This window comes from Mixophyes fleayi, chromosome 7, assembly GCF_038048845.1.
Source record: "Mixophyes fleayi isolate aMixFle1 chromosome 7, aMixFle1.hap1, whole genome shotgun sequence".
Lineage (NCBI taxonomy): Eukaryota > Metazoa > Chordata > Amphibia > Anura > Limnodynastidae > Mixophyes > Mixophyes fleayi.
In genome coordinates, this window is record NC_134408.1 from 48,776,466 (window position 1) to 48,790,180 (window position 13,715).

At 36.0% G+C, this 13,715-nt stretch overlaps 1 protein-coding gene across 2 annotated transcripts in view; it reads left to right on the top strand.

Annotated features, from left to right (window-relative positions):
- The first annotated feature begins 353 nt into the window (after window positions 1–353).
- LOC142097723 (uncharacterized) overlaps window positions 354–13,715 on the top strand; it is a 138,366-nt gene continuing 125,004 nt past the window's right edge. For both annotated transcript variants that reach the window (XM_075179802.1, XM_075179803.1), the window contains exons 1-6: window positions 354–503; window positions 1,963–2,118; window positions 4,896–4,973; window positions 6,450–6,821; window positions 7,115–7,468; window positions 8,687–9,037. In XM_075179802.1, the coding sequence (XP_075035903.1) occupies window positions 381–503; window positions 1,963–2,118; window positions 4,896–4,973; window positions 6,450–6,821; window positions 7,115–7,468; window positions 8,687–9,037 (1,434 nt within the window). In that variant the 5' untranslated portion in view covers window positions 354–380. The remainder of the gene's footprint in view (window positions 504–1,962; window positions 2,119–4,895; window positions 4,974–6,449; window positions 6,822–7,114; window positions 7,469–8,686; window positions 9,038–13,715) is intronic.

Consider the following 13,715-nt stretch of genomic DNA (forward strand, 5'->3'; position numbering starts at 1 on the left):
GGGGCAGGGACTGATGTGAATGAATAAATGTTTTCTTTAATGTGCTGCATGATATATTTGCGCTATATGAATAACATTTGCGCTAATAAAATAAATTTATAGTAAATAAAAATTGATGCAACTGCTTACACAAGCATCCGTAGCTAAATGAATGTGATCATTTGTATGAAATTAAAATGCTTACACAGTTTTTTTAAGGATCTGGGAATGTTTGATAAATATATTATATATGTATATATATGTATAAAATAACTTAATGACTCTTATATTTTTGGTATACAGGAATTCCAATGGAGAGTGCTCTTGAAGTGGCATTTAATAACACAAGTAACAACAAGACTTGGGGAATAGCACTGGGCACTGGATCTAGCAGAATTGATATGTCCATAGGAATGGAAAAATCATCTCTACACTCCCAGCTAGCAATGAGCTTGAAGCACAATGTTGAAAACCTCAACTATCACGGGGTCCCATATGTGATAAATACTGTTTGCTATCATCAGGTAAAATAGTTGAGCAATGCACTTTATTAATTTACAATTTGTTTTGCTGTATGAGAAATAAAAAAAACAGAAACATTAGAGTTCTTTTTATAATAATGCATTTAGGTGCAAAATTGGCATTGAACTACAACATTTAGTTTTCTCTTGTTTGCTATGATTTAGTGCAAATCTTGTCCCTAAGTGCAGTCTAGTAATTGTATCTTGCTGTATTTATTTTGAGACTAAATTATAGCTCTAAGAAATGGTTTAGACCATTGTCCTACCTAGGTGTATCTTAAGGTTGCTTCCTACTTCAAAACTTATTCAGATTGTCAAAGGCAGACATATAAAGTTGGAATGGTGAAGTTGTGCCGTCTCCATCATAACCTGATACCTCTCATGTCTCTGGTGTCGAAGTCGTGTAATTGGATGAACGAAAGTATATTGGTTAATATTGTTTTGCCGTGCGATCGCAATCAGTATGCCACGTAACATGTTGCATGGTGCGATCGCACGGTAAAATGCGCATGCACGCACACGCACTCTAACATTTAGTTATTTATATATTTCATATTTATATTGATTCCAATCCACAGTGATTTATGAGCAGATAGTATTTAGTTTATTATTAGTTTATGTATTATGATTATATATACGCTTTAGTGTTATTTAAGGTTCAGGTTATAGGAAATGTGTCATGTCTGGTATTATTTTAATCCCCTGTTCATCAGCAGTTGTCCGGTTCTTTCGCCGAAGAGATCGCACATTGCATACTCTAGTTAGTGATGTTAGGGAATAAAACACTTAAAGTGATACCGACTATAAAATGCTAATGGACTAGTTGTAACTGGTTTCTGGGCGGGAGAGTCATCTGGAATGTTGACCCTCAGCCTTGGAGGGGGTTGTTTGAACTAGCCTTTGACCTGTTTACACTGGACCCACCTGAAGTCTGGACCTATAGAAGCAAGCCACGTCATCTCTATTGTTCTCTCTGTAACACTGAGTGTATATAATATAGCTGTGCTCCTACTGGCTTCAATCATTCTCTGACCACAGTATTCTGGAGTGAAATACTGTCCACTGGTACCCGTGGGAGCGCAGCTAGCGCAAGCGAATGCAACGGTATGTATTTATCTTTTGGTATTGGCTGTACTGTATTATAATCATGTAATGAACTGTTAAATTTTACATCTGCTAAAATAAATTACTTTGTCCGTTGGAAACACAATACAATCGCTTTGGCAATGCTTATTTGAAAACGATAAAATTACTTTAATACTGGGCTAATCTCTCTGCATGAATAACTTTGACTGTTGTCGGTGACATGACATGCTGGTGATGGTGGTCACGTTGCTTGTTGCCTTTTTAATTTTAGTACTAAGTCCATTATAATGCAGGTTCATTTGGAATGTGGATTGCTAATTGTTTCAGCTGGTACTTTTCATAAAAAATGATTTTCTTTTCTCTTTCCACATTTTAGAGTTCAAAGTTTTTAACTGGAGTAAAAATTTCTATTGGAGGCGAAGACATAAAAGTTGAAGTTCAAAAGAAAACTGCTGGAAGCGCCTCTGACATTAGTCTTATTCTTCTCAATGACCTCAGCTCAATGAATAACTTAATGCCGTCAAGCATAAAGGTTGGCTTCAGACCCACAGCAATCAGTACATATCTGATGCTTAGTTTAATGCCATTAGTCGTACTCCACTCTGGATGTTGGATGGGGAGGTAGTGCAGAGGTCACGCTCATTAAACATATTAGCACATCAGTTATTTCATGGGATAGTACTTCACCTTTCATCTGTGTTCATTTTGTAAAAAGGCAGTAGAAGAAATGGTCATGTACAAGACAGAGCTAAAAATTAACACTAATTAAGGGTCGCATAACACAAAGTCACAACAAACTGAAAATTCCTTCTATAAGGATGACAATTAGCTTTATTGGAGTTATGTTAGGTGAAATAGAGTGATAAATTGCAGCGCAAATCTGGATTTCTAGCTGCCCCTATGTAAACACTCTAATTCACAACAGAGTAAAAACCGAAACACAAAAATTTTTTTCAAAAAAATCTTCTAGAGAAGAGGTCATATCCTCTCTTATTAGCTTTTACATGAACGATTGTTTTACTTGTTTCCGTTTTAGCGATTGATTTATTTAGACTACTAGCACCATACCTGTTACAAATGTATTTTTTGTGTTATTGGAGTTGTGTTTGACAATTAATTGCATAAGTAACAATAAGAAGAGGTTTCTTTGGGTTGAAACTAACTATCATAAATATCATAATTATGTGAGATATTCTGGTCCGGCACTACCATTAGGCAAACCTAGGTGGTTCCCTAGGGCACCAATGGTTAGGCGGTGTTTAAAACACTGAATGAGTGACATTATGTATATATAAAATATATATTTTATTAGCCCTATAGCTCAGTCCTCTAATTCAATCATATTCAGTATTTACAAGGAAAGTAAGTATAAATGCTTCATTTTTTTCTGAAAATGATGACAAAAGATCAGAATTCCAAATTAACTTACCTTATTTTTTGCCCATAGTGCCCCTAGTAACTTACTACCCAAATCTGCCTCCCAGTTATGGTTCCCAATTATTAGATAATTTACTAACATTCTGTAATTTTTGTTTGTAAGTAAAAAACAAAGTTATAGTATAACAGCCTGCTGTCACTACTTTCCCATACATGCACCACACTAGCAGTCTGGTCGCGGATAGGTTTGTTGACCCCTTGTTTCTGAGTCCCCTTGTCTTTAAAGTGACTTCCCATTTAATTTTTAGACATTAAAATCTGAAAACTGCTCAATCCAGGTCTGTACTAGTGGAATTATCTGATTTTCGCCAGTCTCAGAAAGAAGCTCTGGTGCTAGATCTTAGAGTCAGACTCATTTTTGGGAAGAGTAATATGAAGAAGAATGCATTTAGAACTAGTCATTATAGGCAAAGTCCAGTCTTTATTAATCAAGTTCACAGAAACCTGCAGCAAGCCACCAGAAAACCTGCTGAATCATAGTGATTGGTGAAAATGACTAATGGGCTGAGGACCCACAATGCGTCAGTTTATCCAACAGATTTATTCATGGTGCTGGGAACTTTATTTATAAACTTTGCCTTTTATCTATAACTCTTGGTTCACGGATTCCCTGAATACCGCCCCACTTTTCTTCATATGACTTTAGAGTTCTCCCTACCATCACCTTTAGACCAGTCCCTTTATTAATTACTTTTTCTTGTTTATCCCAAAATATTGCTTATTGGAGATTCATTTATGCCTTAAATAAGTCATGAGAGCAGAGGGATGTCAGGGCTATCTTTTGTTTCATGTGCCAGTTTTTAACGTTATAGCGTTATAATTCAGTTAGTGTATGTGTGCACATAAATGCACTTTCTCTTATAAAATGGGCTTAGATGGTGCAAAATAAGTCCTATGGAAACAAATGGTCAGTTGCCAATCACAGCCACTGCTAAAAATCAAAATAACTTTGCACGTCCTAAAAATCTCTGGATACCCGTTAAGCCAGGAACACCTCAGTTAATGGGCACTCTTCACCTCTTGACATTCATTAGAAAACCGTGTCGCACAACACGAACCTCAATTTTTGCATCTGGCTACAATATCAGATGCATTATTTCAGTTAGCACACATCCCGATCAGGACAGCACTCCATGGCAGAAGGAGCATCAAATTGCTTCCTGACATTGTCCCTATCATCATTATCTATTTATTTATATAGCGCCACTAATTCCGCAGCGCTGTACAGAGAACTCATTCACATCAGTCCCTGCCCCATTGGAGCTTACAGTCTAAATTCCCTAACACATACACACACAGACACAGATTGAGAGAGACTAAGGGCAAATTAATAGCAGCTAATTAACCTGCCAGTATGTTTTTGGAGTGGGGGAGGAAACTGGAGCACCCAGAGGAAACCCAGGCAAACACGGGGAGAAATCTGTCCCTTTATTGAGGTGTCATCACTTGCGTGGTTTAAAATAAACATTTACAAATGTGTAGAAAAAGATGGAAAATGTGAAGAGACACACTTATTATCAACATGTCTATATTATATATTTAGAGTACCAATCATTTAAGTTTTTTTTTTTTCAATGTTCCATCAAGGTCTACTTATCCACGTAATTTAGTTATTTTACTATAAAGGGTAAATGAGTAATTTGATAATTAGATATGCATTGATGTATAACCTTTCCTAGTAAAGGTAATACCCTGCTAGATTACTGATCTGAAAAAAACACTGTTCAATATGTTCTTATTAAAGAAAGCTAGTGCGGTACTTTCCTAACGAGATTCATACAGTCATGAATAGGCTGTTATACTGATTTAAGGTCTGATTAGGTACTGTCATAGAGAGATGTGCCATGTTCTCATACTGTTTTCATGTTGTAGGTCATTTGCAATGGTGAATTCACATCTAATTTATTTTATGGACATTGTTACGGGGAAGTTGCAAAGAAAAACATAGAGGTACGAAATTTTCTTAACACATCTTTATTACAATATTGATATAAGCTGTGTCCTACTAGACGTGGCTATAGTAAGAAAAATATTTGTTTCTTTAGTACTCATTCCTTTATTACAATTGGAGCATAATTATATGTATTACATGAGTATATATCAGTTTCTGAAGCACAGCTTAAGCAATTTATTAAGTAGAAACATGCATTATAGACTACTTACCAATTATTCAACACTGTTAGTGTTGTTGCTGTTTTTCACTATTATTATTGTCAGAATAACATTCTATCCTATTGTGGTTTATGTATATAGATCAATGTATGAAAACACTAAACAAATAATCCATTGAACGCCACCATCCTCCCCCTAAATCATGGAAAATCAGTAATACTGCAAGTTGTAGTGAAGAAAAATGAAAATATGGAAAAAGAAATAACAAATATCATTTAGGGTAATAATAACCTGAACAATACATTGATTTGTAGAAAATAAAGGATAAATTGTGTATAAGTGCTCCATTAGGTAATACACATGGGTAAGGTAAGTAATGATATTGTAATTGTAGGATGGTAGTGAGATACATGACAATAGCAAAAATATACTTATCTGCCACCCCAACAAATGTTAGAAAGATTTGGACAGATAGTCACTTATCACTGCTTCCAACCTTGCCAGGAGCCAAGATACAAAATAGGATATGTACACTGACTGGAATGAATCCTAAATTGAATGTGTTGTTAATGAAAGTAAACTCAATGGGGTATATTTACTAAACTGTGGGTTTGAAAAAGTGGAGATTTTGCCTATAGCAACCAATCAGATTCTAGCTGTCATTTTGTAGAATGTACTAAATATGTGACAGCTAGAAACTGATTGGTTGCAATTGTGCAACATCTCCACTTTTTCAAACCCCAGTTTAGTAAATATAACCCGATGATTCTCTAAAATCAGCTAATGCCCATGGAGACACCAGATAGGCACAGGGAAATAGATATACTTATGAGGAAAACAGATAGACATGCAAGTGTTTCTATGAGAAATGTCTAAAATGCGAGAAAAGTCCATGTTGGTATCAATGTTAGTTATAACTAGAGCATGAATCCTTGTAATGCCCAGTTCTAGGCTACTTACAATATTTATTTGTATAAGCAATATATTGAATATCGCATGGTTTGATGCTCTGCTTTCTAAAAATAAACAAAACTCTTTGAAGCTGTTGACCCTCCTGCCACTATAGGGTCTAAAAAAAGTAAAAAGAATTATATGTGAATGGAACGATGAGTCTATCTGACGTACTACTCATTCTGGTTGCAGGTTCCTGCTGTGTAGTTTCACCATAAATCATTAAATGTAGAGAAAACTATACAGCAGCATAATTAAGGACATGGATTTCTTCATGTTGTGATCAGGCCTATTTCTGTGAATATTGTAACTGTTTAGAATTTAATTAAGTAAATCACTGTAATAACATCAGCTTTTGTTCAGATTTCAGGTCCAGTAAAAGCGATCTTTAATGGGTCACTTCTGACTACTGGCTACAAGACCAACATGTTTGGACTAGCTTCCATGGGTGATGCATTTGTCCGCTTAAACATCAACACTGAATGGGGCTTACAAAACATAGTTGAGATAGGGTTCAAACATGCCTTACCTGAGCTACAAAGTCTGGGGATGGCGAAGGACAACAAGATCCGAATTACAGCAATCAGACAGGGCAAAAATGCGGTATTGTTGGAGATTACAGCTGGAAAATGTGTCTTCAAAGCCAATTGTGAAGCAAGGACAGATAGCAATGGAAGTGCTGCATCCACCCTGAACTGGACTAGTTCAGTACTGAACTCATGCAGCCTTCTTGAGGTAATACAGAGCAGGGCCTTCTAACCTCTTTGTCTGTTTTACCCAGTATTGTTTATAACTGTGTTTGTCCCCAATTGTAAAGCACTACGGAATTTTGCTGGCGCTATATAAATTTATGTTGTTGATGATGATAATGATGATACAGTAACTGCTCTACGAACATTCAATATGCATTAAACTGAATTCATTGATGAAAGATATCAAAGACAGAGTCAAAATGTTATCATGAGACAAACTTACGAATGACATTAACCATATACATGAAGTATTTTAATATCTTTCTTAATTTTCAGAAATTACATTTTCCAAAGAACTTGACTATGAATGGCTCTCTGCAGAGACATAATTGTGATATTAGCCTCTCTGTGAGAGTAGACTCTAAAGGGAAAGATGCCAAGTTGGAGCTGAAAACAACATGCGATCCTTACACCATTCAGGGCACATTGAACCACTCTGTGCCCTACCTAACAACCCTCGGCTTGCCTCCTACGAATCATATTATGTTCTCTGCATTGACGGGATCCTCTGTCGGTGGCCTGGTTTCATTTCATTCTGGGCATTGTAGAATTAATGCAGAGGCAGTCATCAAATCCAATAATAAAACGGAATGGATGTTACAAACGGAAACGGACTGTAAACTACTAAAGGTAACAATGTCGATTTATGGAGCTTGTGTAGCATCTTGCCAACATTCTGAGAGCAAGCCTTGGTCTTCAAATGTTCTGGGGTTTCTCCATCAGTATATTGTCTCTCGCGAACCTCAGTGACGTTCGGCTCTGGCACATAATAAGATGTCAAAACTTCATGTCAAAGCCCAGGCATCTTACCAATAGAGGAGATAAACTGGCGTTTTGAAGAAAATAAATAATTGTAAATAATCTCAGCCTATATATGTATAAATAGTATTTTTTCAAAAAATATTCATAATAAAAATTAAAAGAATAGTGCTTGTGGATTTTTTGGATTTGTATCTGAAAAATAGACTAATAGATTTATCCCAACACTGGTCATAGAGTCGACCTGTTTCTTCCCTATCAGCTACCCCAATCAAACTCTTGAGGGTGTAAATCTTTAATTATTTCTCAACCCTTATGTCTGTCAGCAAACCTAAATAGAGTAAGTTGCATAAAACATAACTTTAATGTGATTTGGGATTAAAAATAGCGGTTGTATGTTCTTTGCTAAACAGGTCTTTTTGGGAGTGGAAAAATCACCAATCTAATGCAAAGGCAAGGCACACAATTTACTTTCACATTAGGTTATGTTGCCTTCTGTATCCCCTAGTCCTAGAAATGTATTTGCTCTGGATTGTACTGTTGCAAAGCATCCTCTGGCACATTAGGAAGAGCATAATCCAAGATCAGACAGTAAATAGCGCAAACATTATACAGTTTATATGGTCAAGGTGTTGTTGCAACTAAGAATCCCTGGCAGTTTCTACAGTTCAGTGTGGATGTAACCAGGGAGTGAGTACCAAGGAATCCTTCAAATTAATTTGAGCTGGAAGTCGGTAAGATGGGACTCTATGCTTAAAATGACCTATCTTTTTGAATATGTCGTCTATAGTAAAGTTAAAAGCTTTTAATCTGCTTTGATGTTTGTAGACATTTATCTAGAAAATGAATGTTGTGGTTATCCTTCATTTATCAGATAGGTCCCTCCCACTTCCATGAGATCATCCATTTGGAAGATCCCTGCTGGAATGCATAACTGAATGACAGAAGGCAAAACACAACTCTCATAATAACAAGATAGATTGTTTTTTCCTGTTTAGCTTGTTTCAATTAATTTAGGAAACATTTATTTTTATGACTGATGGAGACCACAAAAGATTAATATGTTTGTTTGATCGTTTGCTTTGACAGGATCTCACTATTCCGTCTCGGACTCGGATTAATGGTTCTGCTGTAATTAATGGCTGTGAAGCAGAGCTGCTCTGTGCCCTTACATTAGATGGCAACATATCTGAGCTTCAAATGAGAACCGAGTGCCAGCCAAAAATAAAAATTGAATTTGTATTCAGGCATAACCTACCCATGTTGAAAGAAATTAATGAGGAAAGCAAGCTGTCAATCAGTGTTGGCAAACAGACAAATTACAACATTGAAATCTTACTGAAGTTGGGAACTTGCATCTTTGAAGTAAAAGGAGATATTAATGCTGACAATAAACTGCAATGGAAGATGGTTGCAGAAAACAAGTGTAAAACCATCCAGGTAATACCAATTAAGCAACAATGATGTTTATATTTATTTATTTTTTAAATAGAGCTGAACTCTTGAGTATTTTTAACATGGCGACCTTAGGATGCATAACACTAAACTTTGTCCATGGGCCATGTGCCAATACCTCATATTTCTCTCAATATTGCAGTGTGGTGTTACAGACAATTTAACATGTCCTGAATGGGATTTTGCTAAATCAACTCCTACTACTAATTTTCTCTGATACCAATTGTTACCATGCTCCTTTTGCTTGTCTTCAATAGTGAGGTCTAGTAGCCCAATGGACCTGAACTCTGATTGGCTGCTGGAGTTCCATTTGAAGGACAAGCAAAGGTACAATGTTAGCCTACGGCAGTAGAGCAACCTAATTATAGCAGTCTTGCAAAAGTATCCAATTGTAGACGCAGCAATGGCTTACTGGGTATTTTGCATGGGCTCTGATGAATATGTTAAATTGGGCATGACTGGGTTTTTTTGTGCTGGGCAGTTCTTGGTATAACATGCCGAGCATTATGTGTTGTCCACTGCTGAGTGTAATATACAACATTGAGAGCTTCTGTGATACAGTCTCGGACATTGCATGAATAATGCCTTGAACACTGTAGTGTGTAAAATGATGAGCAACGATGTAAGCTGCTGAATATAATGTGATAGACACTGATGGTAGTTATAGCAATTGTATACATTTGTGCACAGATAATGATACATCCAATCATTTTGCGGCTATTCTTTTAAACAGTATGCAGTCAGGTCACTGTATTTCTTTTTTTCCTCTATAATATGTCTGCTTTTCACTGATAAAAAAAAAAAAAGCAAAGAAAACTGATGATGGACTTGTCTAAGTTTTGACCACTAGACAGTTTAAAGTCTTTTCAGTATATGACTTGTCTTTGGTGGCAGATGGGCTGCAAACAGTTGGGATCCCACATTACCTGTGTCTAGAAAGGCTTCTGTGAGAGAACGTGGTAATTGTATGATTATAAATTATGTCCTGTGAATAGGTGATCTATGGAGCTGTTACTTCCTCAGTCAAATAGCAGTAGTTACCTAACAAAGAATTATTCACAGCTTTAGTAATCAGAGATCTATTACAAAACAGTTTAGATTCTCCAATCCATCCATATCTGTTGTGCATTCCTCACTGCAAAGAGCTCTACTGACCACTTCTGTTTGGCTGCATAACAGAGCTAAAAATGTAAAACCCTAAACAGTAGGCAGAGCAGATGTGAGCAGGCTAGTCCATGGTTATGCCACCTAACTTAATGTCCTGGTAGAAAAAGTGTCTTGGTCGGGATGCACTTGCAATTCCATATCTCCTATCAATTTGCAGGTAATACACCTTCCTGCTATTAGAATGTTTTATACGAGACTGAGGTTTTGGGTCATGGACCTATGCGATTATGCCATTATGATAAACAGTTACTCATTGACCTGCATTGGTGCTAGTCCTGAGAATTTTGGTTAGGTATTGTATGGCAGGGGCAAACGCAGGATTTTTAAGGGGGGGTTTCCAAATAGTTGAATTCTGAACAAAGCAAAAATACAACTTAAAAAATAAAGCGCCACAATAAGATGTCAACATAAACTTTTTTACTGTAAATAACAAGTACAAATTAGTCACAAAATAAAATCTTATTCACATGGTACTCCACATTGAAACAAACACTGATACCGCACATCAAAATAGCATTGATAACACACATTAAAACTAGCAATGATACTCCACATCAAAACGAACACTGATACCGCACATCAAAATAGCATTGATAATACACATTAAAACTAGAAATGATACTCCACATTAAAACGAACACTGATACCGCACATCAAAATAGCATTGATAATACACATTAAAACTAGAAATGATACTCCACATTAAAACGAACACTGATACCGCACATCAAAATAGCATTGATAACACACATTAAAACTAGCAATGATACTCCACATTGAAACGAACACTGATACCGCACATCAAAATAGCATTGATAACACACATTAAAACTAGCAATGATACTCCACATTAAAACTAACATTGCTAATGTACATGAAAAAAACAAACAACAAAAACAAGCAGGAAACATTTATAACATGACACAAGTTTGGACTATATATATATATATATATATATATATATATATATATATACACACACACACACGCATACATATTTACATATATATATATATATACATACATATTTACATATATACACACACAAATATATATATATATATATATATATATATATATATATATATATATATATATATACACACATATATATACATATGTTTATATATATATTTATATAGATTTGTTATTTGGTTACAGGGTGAAATGAGATGGACTGGACACAATCAATAAGATGTAGTTTTTTTTATTAAAAGACCAAAGACTCTGATGTCGTTTTTTTTATTAAAAGACCAGAGACTCCATTTCTGGGCAGCCTGCAGGGTATGCAGAGCTGTGTGATTATATATAAATATTGTATTAAAGGATTAAAAAAGTAGAGGAATTCTCTACTTTTTTAATCCTATAATACAATATTTACATACAATAACACACCTCTGCATACCCTGCAGGCTGCCCAGAAATGGAGTCTTTGGTCTTTTAATAAAAAAAACGACATCAGAGTCTTTGGTCTTTTAATAAAAAAAACTACATCAGATTGATTGTGGGGAGTACCTGCAGCTCTTTGATTATTTAATATTTAAAACATCTATTGAAATAGCCCTACCGTGCCTCTTGAATCCAGCCAGTGATGCCGGGTATTCTAGGGAGGAGCTGCTGCGCTCGTGCATGCGCAGCAGCTTCTTCTAGCCGAACAGGAGATATACAGCAGCCGCGGCGCTGTGACATAAGCGTCGCGGCGGTGCTGTCAGTGGAAAAATATTTGGCATGTTTAAAAACATGCTTTGGGCCGACCGATACGCGGAGGGGGGGGGGTTCTGGAGACTCAGAAACCCCCCCTGCGTGCGCCCCTGGTATGGTAATGTTATTGGTATTGATAGAAACAAGCTGGATAGTGTGTTTGACACCACAATCTTCCCACATAAGTTTGACAGTCCATTACTCTTTGTGTTCATTTCTATTTTTCAGATTGACTACATACTACACCTTTTGCCAAACTGGCTTAGGAATGGACACTTAGGGGATAGCTGAGAAGTGACACTGGAGGATGGTTAAGGGTGACTTGGGTTTGGCTATCATGGGGCTAAGGTCGATGTGAAAGTCCAATAGGCCTGAGACAATTGAGCAGTAAATTATACTGGCTTGATCAAAACTGATTCTGAAAGCTCCAACCTCTATGCAAATTACTACAGGATCCCCCAATAGGTTAGATCCTAGATATTCACAAAGGATGTCAATAGAGATTGTGAAGAAATGTACAGGCACACTCCCCCTTTTACCCAGCACCTTTGGTTCAGCACATGTGCGCCAAAGTCCATGTTCTGCAACATTTATGCTCCTGGGGCACCTTGCACGTTTCACTATATAAACCTCAGTCTACAGCTTCCTGCTTTCTTCCATTTTTCTGCCCAGCGCATGACCAATTACATGTGTTTTCACTATAGGCACACTCATATCCTGAAATAATCTTTGCTGTCTTGACTATTCTAATGAGTTAATTGGTTACAATTTTCTATCCCTGCCTACTTCAAAACTGGTTACACAAGGATCTTCAAGAGATAAAAAATACAATCAGTACTCTGACAGTCGGCAAACACACTAAAAAAATGTCCTCTTATATTTGGTGGCCTCTGTTGCCTCTCAACAATGTTAAAAAACCTCAACCTTGATCACCTTTCCAGGTTCCTCCTTACTCCATTGTCACCAAGCCTTTCTTCTCCTGCCTTTCAAGTTGTGTTTCTCTTCCCCATTATTATAAGTAAGGGATTACTATTACTAGTACAGTTGCTATTTATAATCAAATAAAACCATAAGAGTTGCTCTCTCCATCACAATGGCATTACATGCATGTACACATAGGTGTAAATTATATTTTATTATCTAAGCCTTTTGAATTTAGATTGTAAAGTCATGTTTCAATGGCATATTTTTATACATAATTCATATGTAAAATGCAATTAAGCATTGCAGATTGCTCAGAATTACTGGAAAATTAATTTTCATTTAATCATGATTCACTTTGAAACATCAATGTTAAATCAACCCGCTTGCGATAAATAAATGTCACATGGTTTATTTATAGCAAAGTAAATGTCAAGATTTAATTTCATGATACAGCTGTTAATCGTGCTTGTGTGTAAATGAGGTCAAATGGATTTATGCCACAAACATTGTCATTAAAACGTCTTTTAATATGTGCAGATAAATTACTCTGACTAGACATTAAATGCCATATTTTAGTATTGGTATCTCAGTGGATGGAATGACTAGCTGTTAATGGGATTCAAACAATAATGAAACGTCTTATGCTCTTCTTGGTATGTGGCCACACTAATGAAGATATTATTTAAACAATTATAATAGATTTATTTAAGGTAAACAATATTGTATTATTCTGGCTACACTTGCTGTGATATGGCAAGTGATATTGGGCCATTGTCCCAGTATCTACTGATGTGCATGTTTAAACATTCTCTGTAACGTGCTGAACAATATGTTGCTGATACATAAATTAAGGTTAATATTAATAATATAT